The sequence below is a fragment of the Entelurus aequoreus genome, linkage group LG16 (assembly GCF_033978785.1).
Source record: "Entelurus aequoreus isolate RoL-2023_Sb linkage group LG16, RoL_Eaeq_v1.1, whole genome shotgun sequence".
NCBI lineage: Eukaryota > Metazoa > Chordata > Actinopteri > Syngnathiformes > Syngnathidae > Entelurus > Entelurus aequoreus.
Window position 1 is genome coordinate 38,049,239 of NC_084746.1, and position 17,339 is coordinate 38,066,577.

The window sequence follows — 17,339 nt, forward strand, 5'->3', positions numbered from 1 at the left end:
TATACAATTCTTTTCATTGAAGAGTGTTTGCCGTGTAAACATACCCGGTTGTGCGAGATGAGGACGCGCCAAAAAAAATGCGGGAAGCAATTGCATACAATAATTCCAGAAAGGAAAACAAAATATGGAAGTTGAACCGATAACAACATTTTTTTGTGTGTGGTAAGCAAGCATACATAAACATGGTATATTCATAACAGTCAATTAATACACTTTGCCTGACAGGACTGCTTCATATGTGCCGGGGGTCAGCATGTGGCTCTTTAGCGCCGCCCTAGAGGCTCCCTGGAGCTTTTTCAAAAATGTATGAAAATGGAAAAAGATGAGGGAAAAAATATATTTTTTGTTTGAATATATTTTCTGTAGGAGAACAAAAATGACACAAACTTTCCTAATTGTTAAAAATCCCACTGTTTATATTAAACATGCTTCAATGATGAGAGTATTTGGCGAGCACCGTTTTGTCCTATTAATTTTGGTGGTCCTTGAACTCACCGTAGTTTGTTTACATGTACAACTTTCTCCGACGCTGCCACAGAAAGACGTGTTTTATGCCACTCCTTTGTCTAATTTTGTCCACCAAACGTTTTATACTGTGCGTGAATGCACAAAGGTGAACTTTGTTGCTGTTATTGACTTGTGTGGAGTGCTAATGAGGCATATTTGGTCACTGCATGACTGCAAACTCATCGATGCTATTTAGGCTAGCTTTATGTACATATTGTATCATTATGGCTCATTTGTAGGTATATTTGAGCTCATTTAAATTACTTTACTTATGTTCTCTGTGTATTTAATTTGTATTTGCACGTCTGATGACACATTATCTGTATGTAATATTGGCTGCATTTCTCATAGTTGTTCCAGACCACAGCAAACGTTACCCAGCTTGCAAAGATTGTAATAAACCCATTAGAAGAAGACCGTTTCCTTTAACTTGGACACACACATCTATACCTTTGGCCATTCTGAACCAGTAATTTCCAGGAGTTATCTCACCCTCCGAGAAACCTCTGTTTCACTAATGTTTTCCAATGTTGTAAAAATGTGTAGAATAAATATTACATTTCAACATTTCTGTCAAGGAAGATTTGTGTCAGCCTGTGACACAGAGTCATTTTGATAGTAGGCTAATATAGCTAACATAGACACTTACATCATGTGTTGTCTTCATTACAAGACTTATATAAGGGTTTTAAAGTAATTTTAATAGTAGGCTAATATAGCTAATATAAACACTTATATCATGTGTTGTCTTCATTATAAGACTTATATTAGGCTTTTAAAGTCATTTTGATAGTAGGCTAATATAGCTAATATAGACACTTACATCACGTGTTGTCTTCCTTATAACACTTATATAAGACTTTTAAAGTCATTTTGATAGTAGGCTAATATAGCTAATATAGACACTTACATCATGTGTTTTCTTCCTTATAACACTTGTATAAGACTTTTAAAGTCATTTTGATAGTAGGCTAATATAGACACTGACATCATGTGTTGTCTTCATTATAAGACTTATATAAGGCTTTTAAAGTCATTTTGATAGTAGGCTAATACAGCTAATAGAGACACTTACATCATGTGTTGTCTTCATTATAACACTTACATACGACTTTTAAAGTCATTTTGATAGTAGGCTAATATAGCTAATATAGACACTTACATCATGTGTTGCCTTCATTATAACACTTATATAAGACTTTTAAAGTCATTTTGATAGTAGGCTAATATAGCTAAAATAGACACTTACATAATGTGTTGCCTTTATTATAACACTTATATAAGGCTTTTAAAGTCATTTTGATAGTAGGCTAATACAGCTAATAGAGACACTTACATCATGTGTTGTCTTCATTATAACACTTACATATGACTTTTAAAGTCATTTTGATAGTAGGCTAATATAGCTAATATAGACACTTACATCATGTGTTGCCTTCATTATAACACTTATATAAGACTTTTAAAGTCATTTTGATAGTAGGCTAATATAGCTAAAATAGACACTTACATCATGTGTTGCCTTTATTATAACACTTACATAAGGCTTTTAAAGTCATTTTGATAGTAGGCTAATATAGCTAATACAGACACTTACATCATGTGTTGTCTTCATTATAACACTTATGTAAGACTTTCAAAGTCATTTTGATAGTAGGCTAATGTAGCTAATATAGACACTGACATCATGTGTTGCCTTCATTATAGCACTTGTATAAATAAGGCTTTTTTTTTTTTCGGCTCCAGGCCCATTTATTTATTTTTTCCCGGTAAAATATGGCTTTTTTAACATTTTGGGTTGCCGACCCCTGATATGTGCACCTTTTTTGCATGTGTAACCATAATGCAAACTAAACTAATACATATTGCAGTGAAAAGCAGCATTAGTTCAGTCTTCAAGTTAATATGATGATAATGAAATCGGGAAGCCATGACTCAGCAACATTTATGAAAAACCTTCAAAAAAGTAAAAGCACAGGCATATATATATAGCACAGTGTTTACAAACAACAGATTGGAGGCAGACACTACAGTTGACATATTTCACACAAAAGTCACAATCTCTCCTTAATTGTTGGTCCAAAAATAATAAGGATAATGACAAAATGAGGGTAGTACGTTTATCTTTTGGTCGTTGTGTGTTTTCTGACGAAGGGAGCATGTTAGAGAACCGCTGGTCACTAAACAGTGCATGAACGTATACAGCGGAGTGCATCAAAAACGGACGCAAAATTGCCCTAAAAATTATTATTATATATACTACTTTGACAAAATAAAAGCATGTTTTATTGTAAGTTTATGAGCTGGAGTATATTTAGAACTATATTTAGCCTTATTTTTTCCCGTCAAGAAAACTAATGTCAGAACGACTCATTTGCATGCTCCCGGGCGCAGTCCTTGGTCGCAGTCATGATGACTGTTTTTAGTTGTAGTTTATACACCATCCATCCATTTTCTACCGCTTGTCCATTTCGGGGTTGCGGCATCTCCTGATGCCGACAGATCTTTGAGCCCGGGTTGAGCAAGTTTTTATTTGCATGCACGCATGGAGCGATTGCTTTCCAGCAATATAGGTTTTGACTTTTCAGTCCCGCGTATCTCTGTTCATGTGTGTGTTTTTCTGTCTCTAACTCCAACTCCCAACCACGTGTCTCTGCCCGGCTGACGCTATTAAAGGCAGGTGACAGGTGATTAGATATCAAACCCCAGCTTGGCAATCTAACCACCTGTCAGCTGTGTTTCAAAGCCGGCCCTGGCCCACCCCGTTCCGCGGCAGGCCCGCAGGCCACGCCCCCCTCCACAGTGACATTCCTACCTAAATAAATGCTTTTGATCATCCGTACATGACGTGTTGTACTTGTATTCACACGCTTATCTATTGTATACGTGTCATGCTGCAGAGCGGTTGGCCAGCCTGTTATTTTCTGCAGATGACATTAATAACATCCTGTAATTTGGTTTATTATTTATTTCATCTTCTGATAGATGATAAAATACCATCAATATAATGGGAACAAACACTACAGAGTAGACTCAAGATTAAACATTATCTTAGCGAAAAATGTAATTTCAAACATTTGTACGCACGTACAACACTTAAGACCTTCAGTATATCAGTATGTGGGATTAAATGATTGAATGGATTAAGCAAAGAAATCAAATAAAGTACTAATATAATCCACTTCAAGAGACTCTTCCAACTTAAAGTGTTTACAAAGTACAAAGAAGAACGATGATAAACATTCTGAATTTATTTCATCCATCCATTCATTTTCTAGATAATCTTATTCATCTCACCATATGGAATATAACTTACTTCGCCAATTATTATTTATCTATTTATTTTTATTGTTATTACTAATGGAGTATATTGTGAATAAATTGAGAACAGGAAGTGAACAAAAGTTTTAGCAACGGCTATGTAAAGGAAAAGGGGTAGGATTTAATAAGGTCTGCTTCTTCCTACTCCTTTTCGAACATGTTGAATAGAGAAACTGGAAATTGTGATGCATCATGTTGTATGCATGCATGTGTGATGTATCATGTTGTATGCATGCATGTGTGATGTATCATGTTGTATGCATGCATGTGTGATGTATCATGTTGTATGCATGCATGTGTGATGTATCATGTTGTATGCATGCGTGTGTGATGTATCATGTTGTATGCATGCATGTTCCAATTAAACTCAAAATCAATTCCATGTTGAAAAACAAAACAAAAAACCCACATATTTTATGCCAGAAAATATGTGGTACGTCCCTCAAGCTATGTACTAACACAGTGGTTCTCAAATGGGGGTACGCGTACCCCTGGGGGTATTCGAAGGTATGCCAAAGGGTACGTGAGATTTTTTTTAAATGTCTGTCAAAAAGAACTGTGAAAAGAAATGCAACAATGCAATATTCAGTGTTGACAGCTAGATTTGTTGTGGACATGTGCCATAAATATTGATGTTAAAGATGTCTTTTTTTGTGAAGAAATGTTTAGAATGAAGTTCATGAATCCAGATGGATCTCTATTACAATCCCCAAAGAGGGCACTTTAAGTTGATGATTACTTCTATGTGTAGACATCTTTATTTATAATTGAATCACTTGTTTATTTTTCAACAAGTTTTTAGTTATTTTTATATCTTTTTTTCCAAATAGTTCAAGAAAGACCACAACAAATGAGCAATATTTTGCACTGTTATACAATTTAATACATCAGAAACTGATGACATAGTGCTGCATTTTACTTCTTTATCTCTTTTTTTTTCAACCAAAAATGCTTAGCTCTGATTAGGGGGTACTTGAATTAAAAAACATGTTCACAGGGGGTACATCACTGAAAAAAGGTTGAGAACCACTGTACTAACATGTGTATTATATGTACAGATTTGGCATTGTACAAAACTTGTGAATTTGGATTCATTTGATTAATCACAAAATAAGTTAGTTGGGGATACATAATATTTCAGCATATTTCTGTGCTGCCATTAAATGTGTCCTCCCTCTATTTCCCCTCAATTGATGTACTAACATCATGTGTTTTATTCTGTAGATACTTAGCATCATCAACAACAAAACTTGTAAATTTGGGCTCATGTTATTAATCACAAAGAAAGTTAGGGGATATATAATATTAATAATCATTGACATCGCTAATAGGGCAGCACGGTGGAACAGGGGTTAGTGCCTGTGCCTCACAATACGAAGGTCCTGAGTTCAATCCCGGGCTCGGGATCTTTCTGCGTGGAGTTTGCATGTTCTCCCCGTGACTGCGTGGGTTCCTTCCGGGTACTCCGGCTTTCTCCTGCTTCCAAAGACATGCACCTGGGGATAGGTTGATTGGCAACACTAAATTGGCCCTAGTGTGTGAATGTGGGTGTGGGTGTTGTCTGTCTATCTGTGTTGGCCCTGCGATGGGGTGGCGACTTGTCCGGGGTGTCCCCTGCCTTCCGCCCGGACGCTAAAGGCAGTGCCTTTAAGGCACGCCCCCAATATTGTTGTCCGGGTGGAAATCGGGAGAAATTCGGGAGAATGGTTGGCCCGGGAGATTTTCGGGAGGGGCACTGAAATTCGGGAGGGTTGGCAAGTATGGTGATACTACACAACATGTTTTGATAGCGATTACATTTGTTTCATTTCATTTTATATATGACCAGTTTTTTAATGGATGACATCAGAGTACTGTACTGTTTTGAAATAACTTGTGTATGTATTGTTAAGGGAGACTGGTTGCTGCTTTAGAAGCACGTAATGGGGATCTATGTTAAATTAGTAAAACAACACAAATCTATGTCCCTTTTCAAAAAGAAAAGTGACACAAGTTTAAAATCACTTTTAAAATTGTCTTGAGGACATAAAAGCATGGTTGGCAGTAAACTTTCTAAACTTAAATGAGAACAAGACGGAAATTATTTTATTTGACTCAAAAGTCAAACAGAATGCTCCCCCCAGTGACCTGGACCCCCTGATGCCTTATTTAAAACGAACAGTCACAAATCTTGGATTTAAGTTCGACAAAGATTTTAAATTGGAGCAGCAGGTTAACTCCGTTGTACGGTCTAGGTTTTTATCATCTAAGACTTTTAGCAAAAATTTAATCAGTTTTATCTTTTAATGACTTTGAGCGGGTAATCCATGCTTTTATTTAATCAGGTTTGGACTACTGCAACTCCCTCTACGTTGGTATGAAGCAGGCCTCAATCGCTCCATTGCAGTTAGTCCAAAATGCTGCTGCTCGCCTTTTAACTGCCACTAAAAAACATGAACACATTTTAGAATCCCTTCACTGGCTCCCAGTTCATTTTAGAATTCATTTTAAAATATTGTTGTTTGTTAGTAAATCTCTTAACGGATTAGCGCCACAATATATGTCAGACCTTTTAAAAATGTACACCCGCACAAGATCTCTGTGGTCAGCTGATCAGTTTCTTCTCGTCGCCCCAAAAACCCGTTTAAAATCCAGAGGTGATCGTGCATTTTCTGCTGTGGCTCCAAAACTTTGGAACAATATACCTCTTGTTATTTGGACGGCTCTGTCTTTAATGACTTTTAAATCACGTCTTAAAACATATTTTTACTCTTTGGCTTTGAAACTAGCATGAGAGTTGTGATTTTAGTCTATTTTATTTTCTCTGATGTATTTAACTCTTTTATAGTTTAAATGTTTTATATTACTGACTCTTCTAGTATGTATGTATGCTATATAAATAAAGTGGATTGGATTGGATTAGAATTTAACAAATAAATTAAAAATACTGCACCAATATCGACAAAATTTAGTTGGCAAAGGTGTATTGGCAGCACTTCTTGCATGGTTCACTCCATTGTCAGTTGTCACTCCATTCACAGTTCAACTGTTATTCAACACACATCAACACTGACGCCAAGTGGACATTGTGAGAAACGACACGAGTGCACACAATAGTGAAACTTGAGGATGTTGTGATTTTTGCCTTCAGTTTATTAATTAATTAATTAAAGTACCAATGATTGTCACACACATTGATCCTGATCATAGACACAATAACACAAAGGGGAGCGCTTTTTGTATAAGAAAAACACATTCCTATCAACACGCATTTGTGAACGATTTAACAAAAGAGCAATACAGGACAACCTCACACTAGAAGCAACAACAACAAATATTCTCTTCTTTCCTTTTTATTGCATATTTTTTTCAGGAAAATGAAGCCAATAGCACAAAATAATACATTTATACATTTCCCTGCTGTCAAATGAATAATAAAAAAAAAATCTTCAGATTTATCACAGAGTTGCTGTAGATCAGGCCTGGGCAATTATTTTGACTCGGGAGCCACATTTAGAGAAAAAAATGTGTCTGGGGGCCGGTATATCTATTTTTAGGAACACTAATACAAAACCTCACAATAATGTCTGATTGAATGCTAAAAACGTTATGACAGACCGCCTTAAAAAACGTAATGGGATTTTACATTTTTCTATGAACGATAAAACTCTGAATATTGACAAAATATGAACGTCACACCCCCTTTCGATCGACATATTTTACAATCAAGTGAAACACAGCAAAAATGCAACAAACAGTGAAATATGAACGCGAAGGGTACAAAATAAACCCACCTACAATCTGATACATCTGATATTTGCTGAATTCCCCCCAGGGATCAATAAAGTACTTTCTATTCTATTCTATTCTATACATCACTAAGAACTTTGTTGTGAAAATCTTCCGCGTCTTGTGGAAATGCTTCCCGCCCACACTGCTTGGTGCCTCGTCTGAGCTGCTGTGACGTAGATGACCATAGCAACTAATTAGATGACCATAGTAACTAATTGGATTACCATAATAACTAATTAGATTACCATAGTAACTAGTATATCATCCATAAGCGCAGATTCCAACCATTGAAATACTTTGTATAGTTGAAGACTTACGGTCATTAGAAAACATGACTGCACATCATAAAGGCAGCTACAGTTTCCATCTTAGAGATCTAAAAAATATATTTGGGAATGTCCGGCGGGCCAGATTGAAAAGCTCAACGGGCCGCATGTGGCCCCCGGGCCTTAATTTGCCCATGTCTGCTGTAGATTAATTTCGATCAATCACCATTAAGTATCATTCTATATTAATCATGTTTCATATTGCATGAGCAAATAGAGTTAAGAAAGGATACACCAAATATGCACTTGACGTGCACCTTTAAAGGGGAATTGCACTTTTGCCTATCATGCCTGTCATTCACAATCCTTATGTTTTTCTTTTTTATGAATTCTAACTCGTAAATAAACGCTAGCAAAAGTCAGCTAACAATAGAGGTAATGGGATTCGCTGTATTTCGCCTTTGAAGCGCTGTAAAAAACATCCATCATTGTTCCATCATGCTGCAAGTATATATGTAAAGTAGAAACAGGCCCATTCATAACAACATGTAATATTTACATATTTTGGTCATTTTAAGCATATAATTGCAGAATAATTTCAGATACGTCCCAACGTTCGCTATTTCCTTCAACAATAACAACTACTAATCATGGCAGACTTCATGAGAGCCAAAAACGACTTTTTTGGGACAAAGGATGATCCAGAACCTTATATTTTTGAGCCTGAATATAATGAGGATGAGCTGCAAGTTTAAGAAGTGACCGTCTTTTTGTGTAATTCTCGGTAGAGGTTGAATGTCAAAGTTGACCAACTTCTCGGTTTTTGGCCACAACCTTTTACTATACAAGTTAGAGGCACGATTTATAATCTGGAATTCATTTGCAGATCAATTATTATTGATCACGTCGCTAAAAGTACTTCCTCTGTGCTAGCGCGTATACTAACAGTATTGCTAGTACTTGGTTAACATTTAGGGCAAGAGATTGGAGCATTGGAGTTTGTTTCTGCAGCGGTCACCACCAGATCAATTGCCCATTTGCACAAGGACAAACTGCCCGAAATGCCCTGCCAGAGATGTTTTGGGGATTTTGAGTCATTCTGCCTTGCAGATGAGTTAATTGCCTTAACATTTTTGATCAGATTATGATGATGGATTAATGTAATCATTTTGACAGCAATAAAATAGTTGTATCCTTCACTGTATATTAACATGTGTATATGTAAACAACAAAACAGAGAATTACACAGGTATTTGTGAAAATCAAAATGAACATAGAGCTCATGATACCAATACCACCCTGATAGCGATAATATTCATATTTGGATTGATTCGTCCACCTCCAGTGGGTATCTCTTTATCTCCCAGAAATCACAGAGTAGCAGAAATAATCTATATACACAGTACAAATCCCAATGCCAGTCAGTTTGAGGTCAGCGTCATATTATTAATCGTGAAGGTGCAGTTAGGACAGACGGGTGCTAAAAAATCATTGAAGAACTGCGGGAGAGAAAGCATTTGATTATGAAAGCATGAATGTTGTTAGTTGTCATAGTGTTACTCTATGTGTATTGTTTTGTGTACTCACATTTTGGAAAACTTGGGTAAGGTTCGAATCACCGTTCCTGATCACTAGAGCTTTGAAATGTGCGAGCACTGTTGGGAAAGAATACTGTAGTTTAGGGGTGACCAAACTTTTTTCACTGAGGGCTACATACTGAACATTCCAAGGATGTGTTGGGCCTCCTGTACTTTTTTATATATATATTTTTTTGTGTGTAAAAAGGCAAACATTGTTTTGTTAATGTCAACATTTCAGTGTTTTATCATTTCTTAATGCCTTTCTTTTTTTCAAATTTTGCTGTTCAATTTTATTTCTATAATGTGCCGAACCGTGGGCTACAAATTTGCAAGCTTCAAGCCTGAAATGATAAAAATGTTTTTGTCTGAAGCAACATAGTTGATCTCCCATATATCTTTTATTTGTACCTATTTGTGCCATTGTAATAACACACACTTTAACTTTATACCTGGTCTTCATTTGTGTACACCTTAATTCCGTGTTTCTATGATAGATGGTGTATTGCTGACACCTAGTGGTGCAACGTGTGGAGAACTAAGTAGATTTGCTTAATCAATTGCATTTTACTGCCTTGTTATATTTGAGTGAATAGAGTATTGTACCAATAGAGTATTTGATACAGATAATAAACAAATTACATAGTACAATATGTGTGTCACGGTTGGTAAAACTGGTGGACCCAAATGCAGAAAAGACAATCAGAATTAAAGTTCAAGGGTTATTATTAATACAACCAGAGGGAAAGGAGGGAGCTTGTAGTCCTTGGCTTGGCAGTCCAGGAGAGCACACTGAGGCTAGCAGGCTGTGGCAAGCAGGCTGAGGCTAGCAGGCTGAGGCTAGCAGGCTGTGGCTAGCAGGCTGTGGCTAGCAGGCTGAGGGTAGCAGGCTGAGGCTAGCAGGCTGAGCAGGCACACACGGCAGGTAGGGAACACATGTAGAAAGGTGATTAGGTTGCTGGGATCAGCTGTGCCAGGCTGAGAGCTGGAGCCACGCCTACGCCCAAAACACGCCCACTCTCCCAAAGACACACACAGAGACAAACAGACAGACAGAGACTGTGACAGTGCCCCCCCCTCAAGGAACGCCTCCAGGCGATGTCCCAGGCTTCCCCGGGTGACTGCGGTGAAAGGCCAAGATGAGGGAAGGGTCCAGGATGAAGCTGTGCGGCACCCAGCAACGCAGTTCAGGTCCATACCCCTCCCAGTCCACCAGGTACTGCAGACCTCTACCCCGACGGCGCACATCCAGCAGCCGCCGGACTGTGTAGGCTGGGTGGTCATAGATGACACGCGGGGGGGGGGCGGTCGGGTTGCGTATCTGGGGGAGACAGTGGGCTGGTCAAAACAGGCTTCAGTTGGGAGACATGGAAGGTGGGATGGACCCTCCAGCGTGCAGGTACTTTGAGCTTAACTACTGTTGGATTGATGATGGAAAGGGCCAACATACCGGGGTGCAAGTTTCTTTGAGTCCACCTTCAGGAGAAGGTCTCTAGAGGAAAGGCACACCTGCTGACCTGGCTGGTATACAGGTGCCGGACTTCGGTGTCGGTCAGCATACCGACGGTTTTGGTCCACAGAGCTGAGGAGGGCAGCACAAGCATCTTTCCACACCTTGCGGTAACGCCGCATCTGAGCCTGGACTGAAGGTACGGAGATGTCATCCTCCTCAGCAGGAAACAACGGAGGTAGGTAACCTAAGGATACCTCAAATGGTGACACTCCCGTGGTCGCACAGGGTAATGAGTTGTGGGCATACTCAACCCATACCAGGTGGGTGCTCCAGGAGGGGGGGTTCTTAGCAACGACACATCGGAGGGCCGCTTCTAGGTCTTGATTTGCCCGTTCCGTTTGCCCATTTGACTGAGGGTGATAACCCGAAGTCAGACTCACAGTGGCTCCAATGGCCCGACAGAAAGCCTTCCAAACCTCCGAAATAAACTGAGGCCCTCTATCCGAGACCACATCTGAAGGAATTCCATGAAGACGGAACACATGCTGGACCATTAGGTTGGCTGTTTCCAGGGACGTGGGGAGTTTGGGTGGAGCCACGAAATGCACTGATTTGGAAAATCTGTCCACTATAGTGAGGATAACAGAATTTCCCTGAGAAGGCGGGAGGCCAGTGACAAAGTCCAGTGAAATATGACACCAGGGGCGGCTTGGGACTGGCAAGGGATGGAGTAGGCCAGCAGGTGGTTGATTGGAGGATTTTCCACGGGCACACACAGTACAGGTAGACACGAAGGCACGGGTATCAGCATCCATGGTAGGCCACCAAAAGTGTCGCTTGAGGAGAGTCATGGTGCGGCCAACTCCTGGGTGGCAGGCAAACAGGGAAGTGTGTGCCCACAGAAGAACCTGTGAACGTACAGCGTCAGGCACAAAGAGGCGATTATCAGGACCATTACCCGGGTCTGGTTGGTCTTTCTTAGCCCTACGGACCACAGACTCAATCTCCCAAGTCACTGCGGCCACCACACAAGACGCCGGAAGGATAGGCTCAGGACTGGTGGGACCCTCCGAAGTGAACTGACGTGACAGGGCATCCGGCTTGACGTTGCGGGATCCTGGACAGTAGGTCAGTGTGAAGCGGAATCGACCAAAAAACAAAGCCCACCGGGCCTGACGGGAATTGAGACGCTTGGCAGACTGAATGTAGGTCAGGTTTTTATGGTCTGTCCAGATGATGAATGGGTGTTCTGCTCCTTCAAGCCAGTGCCTCCATTCTTCCAGAGCGAGTTTGACACCCAGCAGCTCCCTGTTACCTACATCATAATTGCGCTCAGCAGGTTCTAGCCGATATGAGAAGAACGCGCAAGGATGGAGCTTCTGGTCCTTGGCAGAACGCTGGGATAGTACAGCCCCCACTCCAGACTCTGAGGCATCAACTTCCAAGATGAACTGGCGTGAGGAGTCAGGATGAATCAGGACAGGGGCTGTGGTAAAACGTCTCTTAAGCTCCTTGAAAGCCGCGTCAGCCTCTGCTGTCCAAGTGAATGGGACAGATGCAGATGAGGGGTGCGACCACTTGACTGTAGTTCCGGATGAACCGTCGATAAAAGTGCAAGAAAGCCCTGGAGACGTTTAACTGAGGTTGGTTGAGGCCAGTCTACCACAGCTCGCACCTTTTCGGGGTCTGCCTTCACTTGACCACTCTCAACGATGAACCCGAGGAACCTTGTGGACTGAACATGGAACTCACATTTTTCTGCTTTAATGTAGAGCTTGTTCTCAAGAAGGCGCTGGAGCACTTGTCTGACATGAACCACATGTTCCTCCGAGTTGCGGGAGAAAATCAGGATATCATCCAGGTACACAAAGACGGAGCGGTTAATCAGGTCTCGGAGGACATCGTTCACCAGAGCTTGAAAAACTGATGGGGCATTAGTCAAGCCAAAAGGCATAACCAAGTATTCGAAATGACCAAGGGGAGTCTTAAAGGCCGTTTTCCATTCATCACCAGCTCGGATTCGAATCAAATGGTAGGCATTGCGAAGGTCTAACTTGGAAAACACAGTCGCTCCTTGGAGGGGTTCAAAGACAGATGCCAGCAAAGGCAGTGGGTATTTGTTTTTAATGGTGATATTATTCAACCCTTGAAAATCTATACAGGGACGTAGAGTGCCATGTTTCTTTCCCACGAAGAAAAAACCTGCACCGAGTGGGGAAGATGAGGGTCGAATAATGCCTGCAGCCAATGAGTCATGGATGTACTTTTCCATCGCCTCTCTCTCAGGGCGGGACAGGTTGTATAACCGACTGGATGGCAGGGGAGCTCCTGAAAGCAGGTCAATGGCACAGTCATAAGGGCGGTGCGGAGGGAGGGACAGTGCGTGTTGCTTGCTGAAGGCCTCTTCTAAGTCATGGTAGACAGAGGGAACCTTGGACAGATCTGGGGGCTCTGCGACAACTGGAGAGACTGTGTCCTCAGCAGGGGAGCGGGCAGACCGCAGGCAGGTGGAAAGACAGTAGGAGCTCCAGCTCACCACTTTGGCTGCAGCCCTGTCAATGTGAGGATTGTGAAGTCTTAACCAGGGCTGACCAAGGACTACAGGAGCATGAGGAGAAGAGATTATGTGGAATTGGATTTGTTCAAGATGAATACCGGAGACAAGGAGGTGCACAGATTCGGATCGGTGAGTGACACGAGCAAGGAGTCGACCAGTCAGGGAATTGGCTTGCAAGGGTGAGGGAAGTGGCTCGATGGTAATGAATGCCCACTTGGGAAGCAACGTCGGCGTCCAAAAAGTTCTCATCCGCCCCCGAGTCCACCAGAGCAAGGAGAGACAAGGACTGGGATTGCCAACGGAGAGTAGCAGAAAACTGCATTCGGCATAGGGACTTAGGGGAGGAGACAGCTTGGCTCACCAGGACCCCCACTGTTACTGGTGAGCCTACTCTTTTGGTTCGCATAGAACAAGTGGCAAGGAAATGGCCAGGTTGACCACAGTAGAGACACACCCCTGCCCTCCTTCTGCGGAGGCGCTCTTCAGGTGTAAGGTGAGCCCGGCCCACCTGCATGGGCTCCTCAACAAGGGAACTGGAGGTTGAGGCTGTGCACATTGGCAAGTTGGGCTCGGCCGGCCTGGGTCTAAAGCTGGGGGGTTCCGATGACCTGCAAGGAACGGGGTCAGCTTGCCACTGGGCCATCTGGTCAGAGATGTAGATAGCTGCAGTAATAGCTTCGTCTAGGGACAGCTGCTCATTCCTCAGAGCAATCTCCCTTCCAATGACCCGACTAAGCCCATTCTGGAAAGCAGTGAGAAGGGCCTTGTCATTCCAGCCAGACTCCATCGCTAGGAACCGGAATTCACAGGCAAATTCTCTTACTGAGCTTTTCCCTTGACGAAGTCGCAACAACTGCTGACCTGCTTGTTGCCCTCGTATGGGGTGGTCGTAGACCCACTTCAGTTCTGCAGATAGTGCAGCAAAGGACTGGACTGCAGGGGATCCTTGCTCACGAAGGGCATTGAAATAGCTCAAAGGGGGCCCCTGTAGCAGGTTGGCTACATAGGCAATTTTGGCTGCCTCACGGCCAAAGCGAGAGGGCTGAGCATCAAAAGCAAGCTGGATCTGAGTTAAAAATTCACGACAAGTGCTAGGATTGCCAGAGTACTTATCAGGCGGGGGGGATGTGTGGCTCTGCAGCAGGTACAGCAGGGTGTGCAAGTGGTGCAGGTGGTTCGGGTTGTGGTTGAGCTTGTTGATTGATGAGAGTGGTGAGCTGGGTGGAAACGCGTGACATCTGGTCAATAAGTTTCTGCAGTAGTTGGTCATGGTTTCCCAAACGCTGTCCTTGATTGGCAAGGGCCTCTCTCACACGGTCAAAATCTGCTGGGTCCATTGAAAAAGGCCAGATCGTTCTGTCACGGTTGGTAAAACTGGTGGACCCAAATGCAGAAAAGACAAGCAGAATTAAAGTTCAAGGGTTATTATTAATAAAACCAGAGGGAAAGGAAGGAGCTCGTAGTCCTTGGCTTGGCAGTCCAGGAGAGCACACTGAGGCTAGCAGGCTGTGGCAAGCAGGCTGAGGCTAGCAGGCTGAGGCTAGCAGGCTGTGGCTAGCAGGCTGTGGCTAGCAGGCTGAGGGTAGCAGGCTGAGGCTAGCAGGCTGAGCAGGCACACACGGCAGGTAGGGAACACATGTAGAAAGGTGTTTAGGTTGCTGGGATCAGCTGTGCCAGGCTGAGAGCTGGAGCCACGCCTACGCCCAAAACACGCCCACTCTCCCAAAGACACACACAGAGACAAACAGACAGACAGAGACTGTGACAGTGTGAGGTTGTGCAGTGGACATTAGCTGGTGCCAGGGTTTTTTTTTCTCCCAAACAATGTATTTGCTAAAAACAACTCAATAGCAATGTGAATTTATATGTAACATTTATGATAAAATAGTAATACAATTTGTTGATAGTGACTTTATAGTATAATCTCGATATGATTTATAATTCCAAATCCCGGATAGATTTGTTTTCTTTAAAGGTAAAGAAAGTGTAGTGGCATGGAAGATTACCTGAAAAGTTGAAACGACCTAGAAGAATTACAACATGAAACAACATTATTTGTGTTCTTATACAAGTTCAAGCAATACAGTTGTTAGTTATGTTTGTTCATTTCCAGAAAAACCCTGACATGAGGCCCTTTTTCAGGAACTAAACCAAAATACATCCCCGTGTTTCCACCAAAAACTAATGTGGTAAACGGGTTGCACCAGGGAAGCGTCGAGTTTCTACCAGCCACTAGGTACATTGGGGCAGGCTGTGCTGTCAAATGCTGATTGGTAGAACACAGTTTCTAAAACGTTATATTCCCACACATCTATTCCCGCCATGACAGTATGCGGGGACAAGTAGTTTTTCTTATTTCTTGTGTATTGCAATTGAAAAAATACCTGACACTTGAGAGGACAAAGAATGATTGGAACCTTTGAGTTGGAGGAACTTTTCTGAGGCCTGATTTAGAGGAATACACAGTAAAGCAGGACTTTGAAGCGGAGACTCCAAACACCCGAGTCTGTGTAAAAATAGTCGACAACCTAGCGGATCTGCATGCAGTACACACGCCAAAACAAATCAGTGAAAAGCTGAGGGAACCTTCTAAGAAGATGGAAAATAGTTGCAGCGGATCTGACCTTAGTAAAAACAAGTCAGATGACCACCTCAGCCCACTGAAGCAACACGGGACGCAGCGATCTCGTTTTTTGAGGATATATGCCGAAATAGAGGGGGCAGTAAACGAGTGGAATGAAGTTAAATCACATGTACCCGGAAAACCATCTTTTTTAATCTTCCCAAAACTTCCACATTCCAGGTTTTCTATGACATTTTTCCCGATTTAAAACGATCACAATTCCCACACTTCTCACCTGATTCGAATTGTTCCACCATCGACATAGTTCACACATTCTGGATATTTGTACCGACATGTGTTCCCTGATTTCCAGGAATTCTTGCTTTTCAATTGCAGTATGTCCACCCTTTTTTCTATGGACTACTTGTCCACATTTTTCATCCGATTTCAACCGTTCCACCATCATTACGTTCCTCTTTGTCAGTTCAATCAGGCTATCTATTTTTTATGACGGAAAATTTCCCGGTTTTCCGTAACACCTGATATCTGATCATTGCTACTATTTTAACGCCAAGGCCAACCCATTCACTTGAGTCAGGGCAATTGTGCTTGGTCTCATATTCCACAAAATTCTCGGTTTTCCCCAAGTTCCCAAATTTCCTATAAATTCCAACCGATATGAATGGGGATTTTCTAAAATGAACAACTCCTACATTTCTCACCCGATTCGAACCGTTCTACCACCTACACACTTCACCCATCCTGGACATTCAAGACAAAAAATGCCCTTTAAGATGTTCAATATTTATTTAGGTAAAGTTTTTGCTCACAGAAATGCGTCCATTTTATTTCTTGTTTATTTAGGATAACAAAGTTATTTACCTTCCAATTACAAATCAGTGGTACAAACACTTCTACAGTAACGAGAAATCGAAGTTTATATCCTCTTAAATGGTTATTTGATTCGCTGATCAGAACCTCCGTGTGTGGCGCTCCAGACTATAAATGATAGCTATGGTCTTACACAAATAATAAATGAACCCACGCATCACAACGGTAATACGATAGATCTAGTGCTAGTCAGGGGTATCACCACCTCCAAAGTTATGATACTCCCGTATACTAAAGTAATGTCCGATCATTACCTTATAAAATTCGAAGTTCTGACTCGTTGTCAACAAGCTAATAATATTCACTGCTTTAGCAGCCGCAACATTAATGCTGTCACAACGATGACTCTTGCTGGCCTACTGCCTTCGGTAATGGCGCCATTCCCAAATTATGTGGGCTCTATTGATAACCTCACTAACAACTGTAACGACGC

General features: G+C 41.7%; 1 protein-coding gene across 2 annotated transcripts in view; it reads right to left on the reverse strand.

Moving 5' to 3' along the window:
* Nucleotides 1-7,021: 7,021 nt before the first annotated feature.
* Nucleotides 7,022-17,339, reverse strand: part of LOC133630938 (uncharacterized protein DDB_G0282077-like) — a 78,033-nt gene continuing 67,715 nt past the window's right edge. For both annotated transcript variants that reach the window (XM_062022816.1, XM_062022817.1), the window contains exons 30-32: nucleotides 15,459-15,476; nucleotides 9,453-9,520; nucleotides 7,022-9,364 (exon numbers count right to left, since the gene is read on the reverse strand). In XM_062022816.1, the coding sequence (XP_061878800.1) occupies nucleotides 9,287-9,364; nucleotides 9,453-9,520; nucleotides 15,459-15,476 (164 nt within the window). In that variant the 3' untranslated portion in view covers nucleotides 7,022-9,286. The remainder of the gene's footprint in view (nucleotides 9,365-9,452; nucleotides 9,521-15,458; nucleotides 15,477-17,339) is intronic.